We start from the raw sequence: 15,644 nt of genomic DNA on the forward strand, positions 1-15,644 counted from the left end.
CTCAAGCTTGGGTGAGCAATCTGTCTCTAAAACATGTTTTCATACCAGGCTCTTAGCGGCTCACATGTCCCTTCCATTTAATTTTCAAAGGATCTGTCTGCATGGACCAGGCAGGTAAAGTGTAATGAATCAGGCAGTGAAGGAGAGTTGCACTGTGGTGGTTTTCAAGAGCATAAGGTTTTTTCTTGTAACATCCTAGATTTGTTGAGACATCCTAGAAGTGAGGATTTTTTGGTTGTTGCTCTGAAAGGTGGTTTCACCAGCTGATTGTTCACTATTCCTATGCAGATGAGCAAGGAGCAGGAGCTCTCAGTGGACATCCTGCTCCCACAGAACGCTACCTCTGTATTAGTCACTTGTGGTCCTGCTACAGCCTACAGAGAAAACTCTCACATTACTGAATCCTTATAAGTTGAGCTGCTAAGAGGAATGTGTTAATGGAATCCTGCCATATCTCCCGGGTGTGCTGTTTGGGATGGGATGAGCTGCAGACCAGCAGTTCCTCAGGCTGTGGGGGAGCACACATGGATGCATCTGGTTGCATCTGCACAGCTTCTCCACTCCTGTTCCACAGCCCTCTGATGGTCCACGTTGATGTCACTTAATCTTTCTCACAAAAGAGCTTTTTAGTTATCTTTTAGTAAGGAAATGAGGCTAAGTCATCAGGATTGACAGACAGCACATAGCTGTGCTGGTGTATCAGTAGAGGAAATCTGTGATGAAACAGTGAAAATGCCTCCAAGCCTTTCCCCAAATTTAATAACCTAATGAGTGCTGATCAAAAATCTGCTCATCTAAGACAATCCTTCTAGAGATCATGCTTTTTTTTTTTGTGGGCATATACAATTTCTTATTGTGTATAAAGTATTCAGATGGAAGTTACATTTTTTGTAATATACAAAGAGCCTCTTAATCTTGGAGAATAAGAACCCAATAAATTTTGCCAACTATGTTTGTTGATGTGACAAAAAGCATTTTATTTTGTGCCTGTCATTTTCCCCCTGCTTGCTTTGGTAGGAAACTCAGGCATAAAACTCCCTTACATATATGAAATTGTTAGCTAGCTACAAAAAGAAAAGCAGATGGCAGCCAAGCAGAAGTACCAGATGTATATTTCTGCATCTTTTGTACAGCTTGAGGAACACAAATTTCTATTGTTTACAGTACAGGAGTTAGTTAACCATATTTTGAAATTCAGAACTTCTTTTCTAATACTTAAGGGTGCACTTATATATTCCTGTAAGTAGATCCAAAGATTGAACCCAGGTCATTGGCAAACATGCCTACTGTGGGCAGTCATTTTCCCAAACTGGGGTGGCCAGGCAAACTCCTGGAGCTACAAAGAAATTTCAGGCAAGTGCCTTGAGTCGAAAATGCTTTTTTCTTCAGTTGAGGGTTCTGGCTTTATCTTGTGGGGAGAGTGGGCAAGTGTAGCTTGAATGAGGACTGCACAGGAGGAAGAGGAAGTTTACGTTTTCCCCTGTATAGGGGAAGATATTTTGGCATGTGGCTCTGCAATTTATTGAGGTTTGTTTAATATCCAGTTAAAATACTTCATTTTTAGCTCAGTTGGAACTTCAGATCTTTTGTCCTGAAATCTCTTTCTTGAGCTGCTGTAGTTTTCTTCTTTAAACAACTCATCTGGGAGACAAGGGCCTGTTGTACTCCTATCATGTAGGTTTTCTCTGCATGGACAGGTCAGCTTTTGCACTGAAAATCATAACCAAGAATAAATGCATTATAAAATAAAGTTGTGGTTTTTTTTGTCCTTGCATACTGAGATACATGGTTTGGAACATTAAAACCAGAAGATCTGGAAGTGTTAACCGTGTGTCTGATGTACATAAAATTTCAAGGGTTGTTTTAGAATTGCTGGAATTTACATTCTCTATGTCAGACTCCTAGCCTTGGCCTCAAGTTTTCCAAAGATGGATTGACTTGTGGGGTTTTTATGGGAGGCTTAGATACTATTTGGAGGTTTGGAAAGAAGACATAACTAGGAATTGATATGACTGACATAACCAGGGTAGGGGTGTCCAAAAGCTAGTAACACCCTGACAGTAACACTCTACAGATGAATTTCCTGTATTTTGTGAGATGCCCTGGATTGAAAAAAAAGGCTCCTTCTGAGCCATTTTTTTGTACAAAGAGGCAGTACCTGCAAGATGAAATTTTAGTTTCAAAATAATCATGAAAATACACTCTTCTTTCAATGCCACATATGCTACAGAAGGAACAACAACACTCCCGAAAGTAAGGATTCAACATTTTTAATTGCTTTTTAACCTTCTCCAGACCAAAAATTTAAGTATTAGGTCCCTGCCTGACTTAGGGAATTTGGATACAAGAAAATAATTTTTGTGGAGTAAATTAGTATCACTTACTTTCCAGTGACTGCCTGATCCATAAGAAGTATTTTGGCCTTTTCACAGCATTCAGGAAAATAACCTGTTAATGCTTGCATATGCATGAGAAATTTCAGTCTCTATCCCAGCAGGAGTATTCAGGAGACCCTAAATTTTCAGTTAGAGGGTAAATTTAAAACACATAGCAACAATTTTAAGCTAAACCGTGCTGTAAACCTTGGTATCAGTGTTCTGTTTTTAGCTTTATAAATTGTCCATGAAATGTAGAAATCCAGGGACTCATATCTTACATGAACTGCTATAATGGATGTTTCTCATGGGGTAACTTTCTCTTGCTGGGCCACTTTGCCCTTGGCCCTGATTTCAAACAAATGGCTATAAATCAGAAGTAATGTTCGTGAAGCCTATGAAATAACAGCAGGAGTTAAACATCAAAGCTTTGCTTTCATGTTGTCAATTTGGTTTGCCTTTTCCTTTCTTTTCTAGGAAGGTATTTCTGCAGATAAAAGCCCCCAGGATGCAAATGCATTGTTTGCACCCCATCAGAATCAAACTGGTTTGGTTTAACTGAGACCAGTGCAGTGTAGCAAAGATGGATTTGCCTCTGTGCTGATCTGTTGTAAACAAACTTGCTTCTTTCTGGAAGAAGTCTCCTTCTGGGAGTTTGCCTGCATGCACACCCCCTTTCCTTTTCTCTAGAGCTCCCCGGTGTCTAGTTACAGGTTCTTTGCAGGAAGCACATGACACTGAGTGTGCCGAGCCAGTGGGTGGATAGGGGAGATGGATGATGCTCTGTGGGCATGATGAAACCCAAGATGTGCCAGCCCTGCTTAGCACAGGATGAACCCGAACTTTTCCCTGAGGGTGTTAGCTGGCATCAGCTCTGCCTGCTGTAAGTGCAACAGTAGGGAAAGAAAGAAAGAAAGAAAGAAAGAAAGAAAGAATGGGAGAACAAAGCCTGTTTTCCTTTGTTTTTTAGGAGTAAATGTTACCTCTGGATGGACTTTAAAGAGCATCCAAAATTCAAGGGGAAAATATGTTAAATGAAACCAGCTGTAGACCAATGTTTGTACCTTCTTCCAAAAGAACATGAATCATTGAGGATGCTGACGTTACATCTATTCCACCCAGCCAAAGTGCCACAGCCTTTTTCCTGACCCCAAGGGCAACCCACAGCCTGTGCCAGAGATCATGAAGCACCACTGCTGCAAGTACTGGCACAGACAGTCTCAGCTGTGCTTTCAGCATATAATATGTAATATGGATATGCATTCCTAAAGTGAAAGCCAGCTAGTCTGTTACTTTGATAATGTTTGTTTCAGTTCCCACTGTACTTCTCTTGAAGTCCTGTTTTTTTCTTTTTCTTTTTTTTTTTTTTTTGAAAAAGAGCTCCATTGCTACTGTACTTAGATCAAGTCAGGCACAGAAACTGAGAGAAATTTACCAAGAGCTGATTTCTTGCACACACCTCTGACCTGCAAATTCAGTACTACCTGCAGTAGTCTCTTAAATTCCATGGTGCCTCAATCACCACCACTGTTGCTCAGCTAAGTGCTCAGGGAAAGCAAACATAGCCAAATTAATAGTTTGAAGCATGTGTCCATATTATTATCCATACTGTAAATAAGATCAGGAACTGTGGCTTACATAGGTCAACTGGTCTTGAGTAAAATATCAACTCCTAATTAGTGAGACTATTTAAGACTGGTGGCTAAGTGTATCCACAGCCCAGACAGATCTGACTATGCTCTGACATACCCATGAATAATGTGCAGTGTGTTATTTGCTGACCACATGCCAAATGATTTCCCACAGCAACCAGTAAAATACTATTAGCATCGTTAGCAAACTTAAATATTTTGGTATTTTCTTATTACACTTTGGAGAACAATCTGCCTCTTTATGAGGGGACAGTGCCTGCAGCAGCAGAATTACAAACTCTGTCAGGGGTGGCCAGACACTGCTCCTGTGCAGATACGAACCAGGCAGGGTTTGGGGGAAGATTGCTTACTGAAGTGCTATCTACCCACCTCTGCACATGAGCCAGACAGCCAGTTTTCTGGGGTATGTGTCAAATCAAATTTCAGAGGTTGAGTGGAAACAAGGAATGTTTTGCCTGCGGCTCTGGAGGCAATGAAGGACTGGGGTGGATGCATATGCTCTGATAATACACTGTACTGGCCACCCTCTGCTGAAATTTGGGCCTCTGTCCCTGCCCATCCATCTCTCATCACTTCAGTACATTTCTCTGTATCACCAGTGCAAAGAGACAAATCGTATTACGGCAGGGGAAGGCCCTGGATTTTCCCAGAATGTGCTGGAAGTGGTGTGGCCTATGTGTCTCTGGCACAGATTGTGCAGCAGCCGAGGTGCCCTGCCCTGTGCTCAGGAAGAGGGGTGAAGGATGAGCCACAAAGCACCAGTCTGTGCCCAGCCAGCCTCGCCTGGGCCGGACACACCGGCTGCCAAAATGGTACAGGAAGGAGGTGATGCTGCTCCTTCCTTGGAGATGTCGTGGGGATTATTTACATCATTACCATCGCCCTGTCGTTCTCACTCAGCCAGCAAAAGTCACACAGCCTTTGCAAGCTCAGTTTAATATACTTAAGCCTGAGTCTCCGCGTGTGTGTTTGCGTGTGCGCACGTATCACTCAGGTGCTGGGATGCGAGGATTCGAACGGAGCAGGAGCGCAGGGATTGTGCAGTAGGGAACCCCGAGAAAGACGCACAAAGAAAACGGGAGCACAGGTGCGAACAAAACAGCCATCTCTATTTCTATGTACGTGCACACGCACACACTCCCAGCACTTCCCAGCAGCCCGGGCCGCAACCCCTGCTGACGGAACCGAGCCCACCGCCGAACCGAGCCCTCCGCGGCCCCTGCAGCTCTTCCCGGCTGGGCCGGACCCGCCCGCCCTCGGGGCCGCCTCCCGCTCCGCCCGCCGGGCTCGGGGCCGGGCCGGGGCGGGGCGGCGGCGAGCGGGACCACAGCCCGGTGACCTTGGCGGGCAGAACCGGGCTGCGCCCGTTGCCGCCGCCGCCACCGGGGGAGCTGGGTGGGGAGACGGCCGAGATGGTGGAGGAGGGCGGCGAGGAGGAGGCGGAGGGGGAGAGCGCGGAGATGCCGGCGGCCGCGGCCCCGCTGCAGCGCTGCAATGGCTTCCTGCCCGGCAAGGAGGCGGCGGGCGGCGGGGAGCAGCCGGCCCCGGCAGCCCCGGCGGCTCCGGAGGCCGAGGCGATGCTGGCGGCGGGCGGCGGGCGGCCGGAGACTCGGCTGTCGCGGCGGCGGCTGGCGGTGCTCGCCGTTTTCAGCTGCTACTCGCTGGTGAACGCCTTCCAGTGGATCCAGTACAGCATCCTCAGCAACGTGTTCGCCGGCTTCTACGGCGTGTCCTTCACGCAGATCGACTGGCTGTCCATGGTGTACATGGTGGCCTACGTGCCGCTGATCCTGCCGGCCACCTGGCTGCTGGATGCCCGCGGGCTGCGGCTCACGGCGCTGCTGGGCGCGGGGCTCAACGCGCTGGGCGCCTGGCTCAAGTGCGGCAGCCTGGCCCCGCAGCGCTACCCGCTCACCCTGGCCGCCCAGGCCGTCTGCGCCGTCGCCCAGGTCTTCATCCTGGGGCTGCCCTCCCGCATCGCCTCCGTCTGGTTCGGCCCCACCGAGGTCTCCACCGCCTGCGCCGTGGCTGTGCTGGGCAACCAGGTAGGACCGCAGAGGAGCGAGGGGGGATTCTTTGTAGTTAGGCATCATGTTAAAAGCGAGGCGCTTGAGGGCGAAAAGGCTTTCTCCAGGATATGGTGTTGGGAGAGCGGACGGGTGAGGAAGCGGGGCCGAACGCCAGGTGATGGACGCTGCGTCCTGCGCTGCCCGGCTGTGCAGGAGCCGCTCCATGTGGCACGCTCCATGTGGTGGCTCACACGCTTCCCTTAGCTGCCGGCAGTGTATCGGTCGAGACCCTTCTCGGAAGCGGTCCTGCTCCACTTCCTTTTTCTCTTGCATTTTGGCATCGTTTGACTGAATCGACCCCCGATTGGAGGGGTGTGAGCTATGCGAACTTTCATTAGGAGCCCCAGCGATAGCATCTGTTGGTTTCTGCTTTTTAAAATATGGCCTCTAACTTCCGTGTGCCAGTAATCAATACCCTGGTGACTCGTGAAGTTTTGTGTAATGCTGCGATAATTCGCATCACTGTTGGGAGCTGATAACTGAGTCACTGTTTTCCTCAAGCTCCCTGGTCCTGGCCAGTTTCAGAGAGCTGGGATAGGTGCATCTGAAAGCACAGGTGCAGGTATGATATTCTTTCCTCCTATAGCCTTATTCTCACTTCCTGCCACTGTCCCAGCTTTTTTTTTTTTTTTTTTTTTTTTTTTTTTTTTTTTTTTTTTACATGTGGCAAAAAATTGCCAAGATTCAAATCAGCATTACTGGTGCAGGCTGAGGTCATCCTAGGTAGAGTTTGGTTAAGGTAATGGAGGATTTGGTTTTTATCATGTGAGTCTAATGATTTTATGTTTGTGCACTTTGGATTAGGATAGCAGTGACATTAATGTTACATGTTTACAGATAGGGTGGTAACCTAGCTGATACCTGGTTGTCCACAGTTTTTGCAAAACTTTTTTTTCTTTCATGGATGTTTTTGAGTGGACAACAAGCCAGCTGTCCCTTTTGGACTGTGATGCTTCACTTGGATGCTGAGATATGGGCTTGAAGTGATGCGGGGCAGGAGTGGGAGAGCAGGGATTGTGTGGATGGGAACCACGAAAAAGGACAAGGGAAACAGGATCAGGATGTGAGCAAAATAAACCGTGGTTGTTTCTGGAGTGTATTCCCCTCCAGAAGCTAGGACTGATCTCAGTGTGCCTGCTGAAGAGCTTGGTGGTAGTGTGTCAATAGAGCAACAGAATGTCTCTTATTTTCAGATTTTGCTTCCTTAAAAGAAACCCCTAAAAACTCTTAAAAGCTAGACTGAAAGAGTAGTGAGATGAAGAGTTAGGCACTTGGAAGTTAGAAGAAATGTTATCCGTGTATCCCATTGCAGTTCCCTTCTGCATAGAGATTCCCGTTGGGTCTCACTGTACTGGATAATTGCACAAGGTGAACTATGTAACACAACAGGTTGCTATAACCCACTCAGCTGTTGGTCATCTGATTGCTTATCAGATACTGTGTGTAACTTCAGAGCTACAGCAAACACGGCTGGGACCGCAGGCAGGGGAGGAACAGAGCAATTATCAAAAATTGGATCTCACCTCTGAGATGCTGATCCTTTTCAGCTGGAACACAAATCACTGGGAATGCAGCAATGTACCTGTCAAGAGCTGCTAGGAGTGCCACATCTCCACAAGTATTTAGCATCTTAAATGAGGCACACCAAACTCATTGGAACACTTTCTTCTGGACTTAACCTCTCTAGATGTAAATGATGGAAAATGGTATCGCTCGACTTGGTTGGAGCATTGTGGGTACTGCATTGGCTCCTATTGGGGGAGGAGAAAATATGCCTAAAGAAAAAAAGTAACTATGTGCTCAGTTCATGTTTGTAGGGTTCATATACTGAAGCATGAGGACAAAAGGAGACAAATTCTTCCTGTGACCACTGGATACTGTGTCAGTCTGATGGCCTGGGGGAAAAAAAGGTAGCAAAACCTTCATCAAGGTATGCACAAAATAATGTGCGTGCTTTCTGATTGTTGGACTTGCTACTCTAACAGTCTTTAGTGCTCTTTATGTTCATTTAGTTTTACCTAAAATAAATGTTACAACACTTTAAAATGCCATTTAGTTTGGGGAAGCAGAAGAGAGAAATTAGAGAATAATCCAAGACTCATTCCTTCATGTTTTAAAATGCTTTATATATATATATATATATACCTAAAATTTCAGTCTCTGTTTTATGTCTCTTTTATGCTAAATCAGTTATGTTGGAATTTACTCCACATACAAATCCATTACTACTTCATTTTGTGATTTTTATTTATTTCTTTAGCAACAATTATTGGGTTTGGTCTTAATAAGGATATTCCTTTTCTCTTGCTTTTCTCTGCTCTATCTGTTGTGCAGTAAACCTTGCAGTCAGGCTTTGCTACTGTAGTGGCAGGAGTGACATCAAATGAAGAACATTTCTACAAGAGTAGCTGGAATCTTGTGTCATCTCTAGCCCTTCAGTTGCAGGATGACTGACCCAAATTTATGCTCATGCTTGGCACTTTCACTTTCCTGTGAAAGATTCTTGTATAAGTACTATGTGTAGTGTAAATATGTGCACTAAGTGTGGTATTATAGTTCAATTAAGAAAGGAAAAGGTTACAGAAGATCTGGTTGTAAAACAACATCAAGAGCAAGTGGCTCAGAGGTGTGATACTAAAATTTTATTAATGCTTATTATGATAAGAATTTTGAATTCTACCTGGTAAGACTTTTCACTTCTCTTAATTTTTATGTTCAGACGGAAATGATTTTTGGTTTTGTTTTCTTGCTTTATAGCTTGGTACTGCAATTGGCTTTTTGTTGCCACCTGTTTTGGTCCCAAATACACCGAATGATATTGATCTTATGGCACATAACATCAGCATCATGTTCTATGGAACTGCAATAGTGTCCACACTTTTGTTCTTCCTAACAGGAGTTGGTAAGTGTTTACACCACTGGAATTTACATGCTGGCTATAGGGAGTGTTTGCAATATCTCACTTAAAGCAGCTGACTACTCATAGTAGTTGAAGTTACAGTTTTTCCAGCTTATGTTCAATTCCCTGTTGTGCCAGGGTTAAGCAGCAACCATTTCACTTTGTCATGCTTCACATGGGGTGATTTCTTGCAGAATATTTGCTTGTCTTAGTTTCTTTGCTGCAAGGACTTATGATATAACGTAAAGTCACTCTGTTATCCAGCAATTTATGGTCTTGACATATTGCAGATGAAGTCTGCCTTTAACCATATTTTGGTAGCAATCAGGTGTGACCAAATAACACATCCTTTGTGGATATGACTTGGTTCTTTCGTGAGAAAATCTAGAATTTTTTTCATGGAGTTGTTAAAACTACAAGTCAGTCTTCTGAAATTCATCAAGCTGAAACACTTCCAAAAAAAAGCACACATTAGTTTGGTAGAGATGAATCAAAAATTGTTCCTTCTTTTTTCCCAGTGTTTGAAGAAAAGCCCAAATATCCTCCCAGTCACTCTCAAGCAGTCCTGCAAACTAAACCTCCTGAGGATTACTCCTACAAGCAGTCCATTACTAACTTGTTCAAAAATATTCCATTTATACTTTTGCTGATCAGTTATGGTAAGTGGTGCTATCTGCTTGTAGTCTGGCAGAAAGATTCAAATGTGGGCCAGAAGCACATAGAATTTTAGTTGTGAGGGTTTTTTTAATAGGGGAGGGAGTGTCAAACTTTTATTTACTTAGTAAACTTTATATTTACTTTTATTTGCCAGTGCTGGCAAATCTGTAAGGATGCAAAATACTGCTTATAGGTCCAGTGATGAGACTTTACCTGTCACATGAAAGGTTTTGTGTTGTGAGTCTTAAATGACAGAATATGAATTCTTTAGGGTAACAAATCTGCATGGCTGCACCTGGAATGACTGAAGCTTTTTTCTTGGTACTGCAGGTATTATGACTGGGGCATTTTATTCTGTGTCCACATTGTTAAACCAGATGATAGTAGCTCATTATGAGGTAAGTTACTTGGATCTTATCCTTTCTCTTTTTCATTGTACATTTGCAGAGGTGATATTTATTCTGTAGGTGCTATGTGTGCTCAGACACATTTGGTTTCTTTTATACCTCTGTACAGTTTATTGTACCATACAGCTGTGGGAGTCATAGGAATGTTTGTTTGCACTTATGACTGCCAAGAGGTCTGGACTTGACTCTGAGTGGAAGCAAGTTATTAATGAGCACCATATAAATATTTGTTGAAAGGGAGAAGAAGTGAACGCTGGGAGAATTGGCTTGACACTGGTGGTGGCAGGAATGGTGGGTTCGATTATTTGTGGTTTGTGGCTGGATTACACTAAAACATACAAGTAAGTGTGGGTAGGCATGCGTGGGGTTAGGGGTAGGAGAGTGGTGCCATTGCATTAGGAAAATACTCCAATGTAAGGGCTGAAATGAACTGCTGATGAAATGCAGTTTGTCCCTTATCTTTTAGTGGCCTTAGATGGAGGCAAATGTCTGTGGCTACAGTGAAAACTTGAGACTCTTACTGGTTATTGGCCAAAAGAAATGAGGGAGCAGAATAGAAAGATGCAAAGGGATTTGTCCTTTAGTCCTGTCTCTCCAGGAGTGTAAGGAGGGCACTGTAGGTCGTAAATACAGTGGCCAGGTGGCCCAGTGGGCTTCTTCTCCTAGGAAAGCATAAAGTCTCAAAGCCTACCCTGCATTGTTTTGTAAAATGGCCAGCTGATGGATTCCCAATTTTTTTATGCTACTCCTGATCCCATTAGTAAGTGTAACATTTAGTTTAATTCAGGGGATGACCATGGAGCAGAGCTCTCTTCTGGGGTAGGAGCTCTTGGGTCCATCATCCACGGTGTGGTGCCCCCAGGAGTGAGCACTGCCCTGGAGCACTCACTGCTTGTGATGGAGTAGTTCTCCCCTGTGACTCTTAGTACATTATGTGCCTCTACAAGCCTAATGGATGTTAATGCTGTAGATTGGCTTTGTTTCTGCATGTGTTTTGGCTTATAAATATGTGCTTTAAGAATCTGGAAGATATCCCTTCTTCCAGATTCCAAATAAATAGAACACTGTAGTGAGATTTGTTTGACTTGCCTCTTGGTAGGCTGACTTCTATTGCTAATAGTGTTGGACTCAGCTGCTCCTGTGTTGATGTATTGTGCAATGGGCAGCACTGCAGAATGACCAAGGGGTATAGCATAGCAGAGAATTATAATTGTCTTAAGGTAGTAGTATGTGCTGTGATTGTCCATTCTTTGAGAGTAAGTGTCCTTAGCCTTGAGTGAAGCAGCCAGATAACCAAGACAATGAAGAGTTCAGGAATGGATATGTGCTCACTGCATGCTGAGTTTGAGGCAGAATTACACAAAGCAAATCTTATAGCTCTAGAATGGCTTATGTAATGTTCATGTTATCCTTCCATGCTTCAGCAATGTGCTATGGCCTTGTATTAACAATGTTAATTTATTGTTGTTGTTGTTGGGTTGCAGGCAAACTACTTTGATTGTTTACATTCTCTCTTTCATTGGGTTGCTGGTATTTACCTTCACCCTGGACCTTGGATACCTTATAGTAGTGTTCGTGACTGGAGGAGTGCTTGGGTGAGCAATTAAAGAGCACTACAAGATTCACTGCTGTTTCTGTTCTGAAGCATATTTAAATGTTTTACCTAGATAATTCTACTGTGTATTCTGTCACCATGATCTCAGCCTATGCCTTTAGCTCACAGTACAGACAGGGTTTCACCTTCTGTTACATAAGAGTAAATCTAAAATAACTCACTTTTCAGTAAATTTCATCATTTCTTCTCTGTGGTCAATTTGTTTGGTTCCAATTCAAAAAGCTGTCTGCAGTAGCTAATTAATAATAGATGGTGTGTATGTTAGGTTTTCTTACCTGTAGTAACAGATGAAGGCCACAGCTGTCATCCTCTTACTCTCCTCTTCAACAGGTTCTTCATGACTGGCTATCTTCCGCTTGGGTTTGAATTTGCTGTGGAAATTACATATCCAGAGTCTGAAGGCACTTCCTCAGGTCTCCTTAATGCATCAGCACAGGTAACAGCATTTTATTTCTTCAAGTGAAGTAATAATCAGGAAAGCCACTATGCTCTAGTCTAGGAAAGCTTTCTTAGACTTAGCTAAGTCTCTTCTGTTGCTGTAGTACTGTTTTTTAAAAAATTTGATTTCTGTAAGATGTGACCTGAAACTTTTAAAGGTAAATTGATGACTCTTTTCTGTGTGGTCCTGATGAAGTTACTTGTTTGTTTGTAGATATTTGGAATTGTCTTTACACTTATTCAAGGAAAGCTCACAACAGACTACAGTCCTCGTGCAGGAAACATCTTTCTTTGTGCTTGGATTTTTGTGGGCATTATTTTAACAGGTAAGTGCAGGTAATGGTTTCTCTTTAATGTAAAAATGTATATGCTGTCAGGATGATGTTGCTAATATTTGGACAGCTATCTGACCTCTACTTCTTCACACATCTTGAATCTGAGACAGATGTCCATCTCCAAAGTGGGGTGAGAAGTGGAAACAAATACATAAATGGAGGCAGTTTGCAGTTTTCCAAATGCAGGAAACTGCTGATGCACTCCGGAACTGTGCCAGTGACTTACCCATATTGACTTACAAATGTACTGAAAGTGCTGAAACTATCTAGCTTTCCTTTAACTTCTTGCAGTTTAGAGAATTTTATTGTCATTTCCTGCTTTGTGTGCTTTGTGTGGAGCAAGTTCAAACTGTCAGTGAGTTCAAACTACAGAGAGTGAATATGGGTATTTTGAAACTGTGCTGAAAGCAGCTTCTGTGTGCTTGCACTAAACAAATATTTCCCTTGAAGTGCATGTCACTGCAAAGATGTGAACCAGCTTTCCTTTTTTTCAGCCTTAATAAAATCAGATTTGCGAAGACACAATGTGAATTCAGGGATTATAAACCTGGACATTAAAGCTGTAAGTGGTGACTCTTTTACCATGATTGTATTACCAACTTGAATGCTTGACTTCTACTGGCATAACAGTATCAGCTGCAAGAGTAATTGACAAAATCTTACGACTAATTCCATGCTGGTTTTGAACAACAGAGCCACATGGGATGCTGCACTCACATATCTGGTTTTCTCCTTAACTCCCGTGAAAAAAACTGAAAAAATCTTCTGTTCTCAAATTTCTTTTAATTTTTGAATTTTTAAAATATTTGAATGTTAAGCTAATAATAGTTAATATTGAAATTTGAATTTTGGCTAATAATATTATTTTATTGCTTGAATCTTGCTTTTTCATAATAGCAGGGTAGCATTGTAAATTGTGAAGCCTTTTTGTTTATTGGGTTATGAGGCAATCCTATAGACTATGCATTTTATTTAAAATACCTGCGGTCCCTTCAGATGAAGTCAGTGTCTGAAAAACAGAAGCCATGCTGGAGTTTCTGTACAGTGCTGCATACAGAGCTGGGTTTGTTCTTCTGCTGATGCTCTCAATTTAAATGAAGAGTGAGCACAGCATTTTCGGATGATCATAAGGTTCCGCGTTTCAGCAGCTTTTCCTAGCTACTACAGTTACTAGTAGGAATAAAGCTCTCAGTGGAAAATGTTTTCAGTGCTGTGGGTTTTTGATTGTTTGGATCAACATATTGGACAGCTTTTTGGAGTCAGACATTGCAAGATCCTCTGCCATGTTTTTTTTTTTTGTGTAGGTGTCTTGTGCGTCCTGCAGCTTTTGATCATCTGTGGCTAACTGTACACTGTTAGTGTCTGCATGAGGTTCAGAAACTTCTGAGCTGGTGCTGTCTGAGCTAACTTGAAGCTGAAACCGGAGCAGCTGCCTGTGCTCTGTGTGGCACCCTGTGGGTTTCCCAGCTGAGGCTCTCTGGGGCTGTGCATGACTCATCTTCTTTCCATTAACACCTCGTTAATTAGCCTAGATTGAGAACTTCATTCATATCAGCCAGGGTGTAAGACAAGCTGCAGTCCTTGGCCTGACGTTGCCATGCATGACTGACACCTGCCTGTGTTAATAATGTTCAATATCACTTTGATACTGAGCCTTGATCAAGATTCTACTGTGGTTAAATGCAACGGAGAAAAAAATGGGAAGTGAATCTTCATGTGACAAATATTTATATGCAGTAAATATGTACTTTAGAGTTATACTAAGAAACTAAATTCTATGTTTGGTCTTTTTTATTACGAAAAGAAGGGAAAATAGGGTTTTATATAATCACTTATTTGGGCTAATTAACTTCATATACTATTGGAGTCTAACCTAATAACTACCCAAGAATACTGAGCTTGAGAATAATCGTGTTGAATAACAGCCTAATTCCTGTTTTATTTTTATTTTTTTTATCTCCTTCTTCAGGTACCAGTTGACAGTCCTGTAGAACCTGAAAGCACTACATTAAAGATTCAGTCAGCTTTATAAAGCTGGAGGAAGGTGACTTAGAAACGCACAAATTTGGTTACATATGGAACAATATGAGCTAGTGTAATCACTGGATTTGTGTGTATGAGTAGTAAAATGTGTATGTGTTTGTTGATATTGGTGGTAGGTGTGTGTTGGAAGCTATGAAGATGCTCAGTTCATTTTGCCCAAGATGCAAACAATTCACCTTTGTATGAAATATTTATTTGAAGGTTTTTAAGTTTTGCAGTTTCTTTAATAAAGAATTGTGTGAACACTCTCCACAGTAGGGAGACGTGCATTCAGGATGCATACTTGAAAAAAATCAGGAATCTTAAAGTACAGTTGTCATGATCAGAAGTATTTAATCTTTTTTCGTTCAGTCTTGCGGGTGCTTTTGAAAAGTCAAAGAATAGAGAGATTCACAGCAGGAGGATGTTCAAGAGTTCATTTTTTATTTTAAATGTATCTGTATTTGAATATAAGCCAATGATTCCTTCTGGAAAAGTGATAGCACAATACTGAAAACAAGAGATGATGTGTTTCATACTGGCATCTGACATTTCTTTTGCCTTGAAACTTCTTTATAGGTATCAGAAGGCAGATAAGAGAACACTTTCTATAGCTTCACTGTAGCATTTCTAGGGAGATATAAAAAGTTTCTCACTAGATAAATTGGAGAAAAAACATCATTAAATACAGTAAAAAGGAGGACAAAGGCCTTTGATATCTCTATTGTGAAATACTTACAAGCAATGGAACACTACCACACAAGTTTCCTCCACTGAATATTTTGAGTGCTTTCTCAAATAAAGGGAGCGGAGTACGTGTTTACAAAGAGCCAGTGCCTTTACTTTGTAAAGAAGATCCCTGCCTCATCTTGTGTTTAATCAGTGCTGCTGAAGAAATTCCATTTTGTGTGTTAAACCTCTGAATATTTGTGGAGTACCAGAAAATGCATTCTGTCCTTTTTATGAATTGTATCACTTGTCTCATGTGAAATTCCTGTGCTTGTGTAACTTAAATCATGTCTTTTGAAGTTTGTTAAAAGCTGTAAGATGACTGACAGCAAAATAGTGATATTTTCACTTTCTCTGATCAAATTTTTTTTTATACCATCTTAGCTGCAAAATGAGCAGACTTCATTAATGGTAACTTTTCGTTACTTCATTGATCTATATTTGGG

At 42.4% G+C, this 15,644-nt stretch overlaps 1 protein-coding gene across 1 annotated transcript; it reads left to right on the forward strand.

Annotated features, from left to right (window-relative positions):
- Positions 1–5,439: 5,439 nt before the first annotated feature.
- Positions 5,440–14,658, forward strand: FLVCR1 (FLVCR choline and heme transporter 1). The gene is made up of 10 exons (XM_062489292.1): positions 5,440–6,072; positions 8,854–8,998; positions 9,514–9,654; positions 9,983–10,050; positions 10,297–10,400; positions 11,544–11,654; positions 12,005–12,110; positions 12,327–12,438; positions 12,942–13,009; positions 14,417–14,658. The coding sequence occupies exons 1-10, from the start codon at positions 5,440–5,442 to the stop codon at positions 14,477–14,479; spliced, it is 1,551 nt and encodes a 516-aa protein (XP_062345276.1). The 3' UTR covers positions 14,480–14,658.
- The last annotated feature ends 986 nt before the right edge of the window (positions 14,659–15,644 follow it).

Source organism: Cinclus cinclus, chromosome 3, assembly GCF_963662255.1.
Source record: "Cinclus cinclus chromosome 3, bCinCin1.1, whole genome shotgun sequence".
NCBI classification, from domain to species: Eukaryota; Metazoa; Chordata; class Aves; order Passeriformes; family Cinclidae; genus Cinclus; species Cinclus cinclus.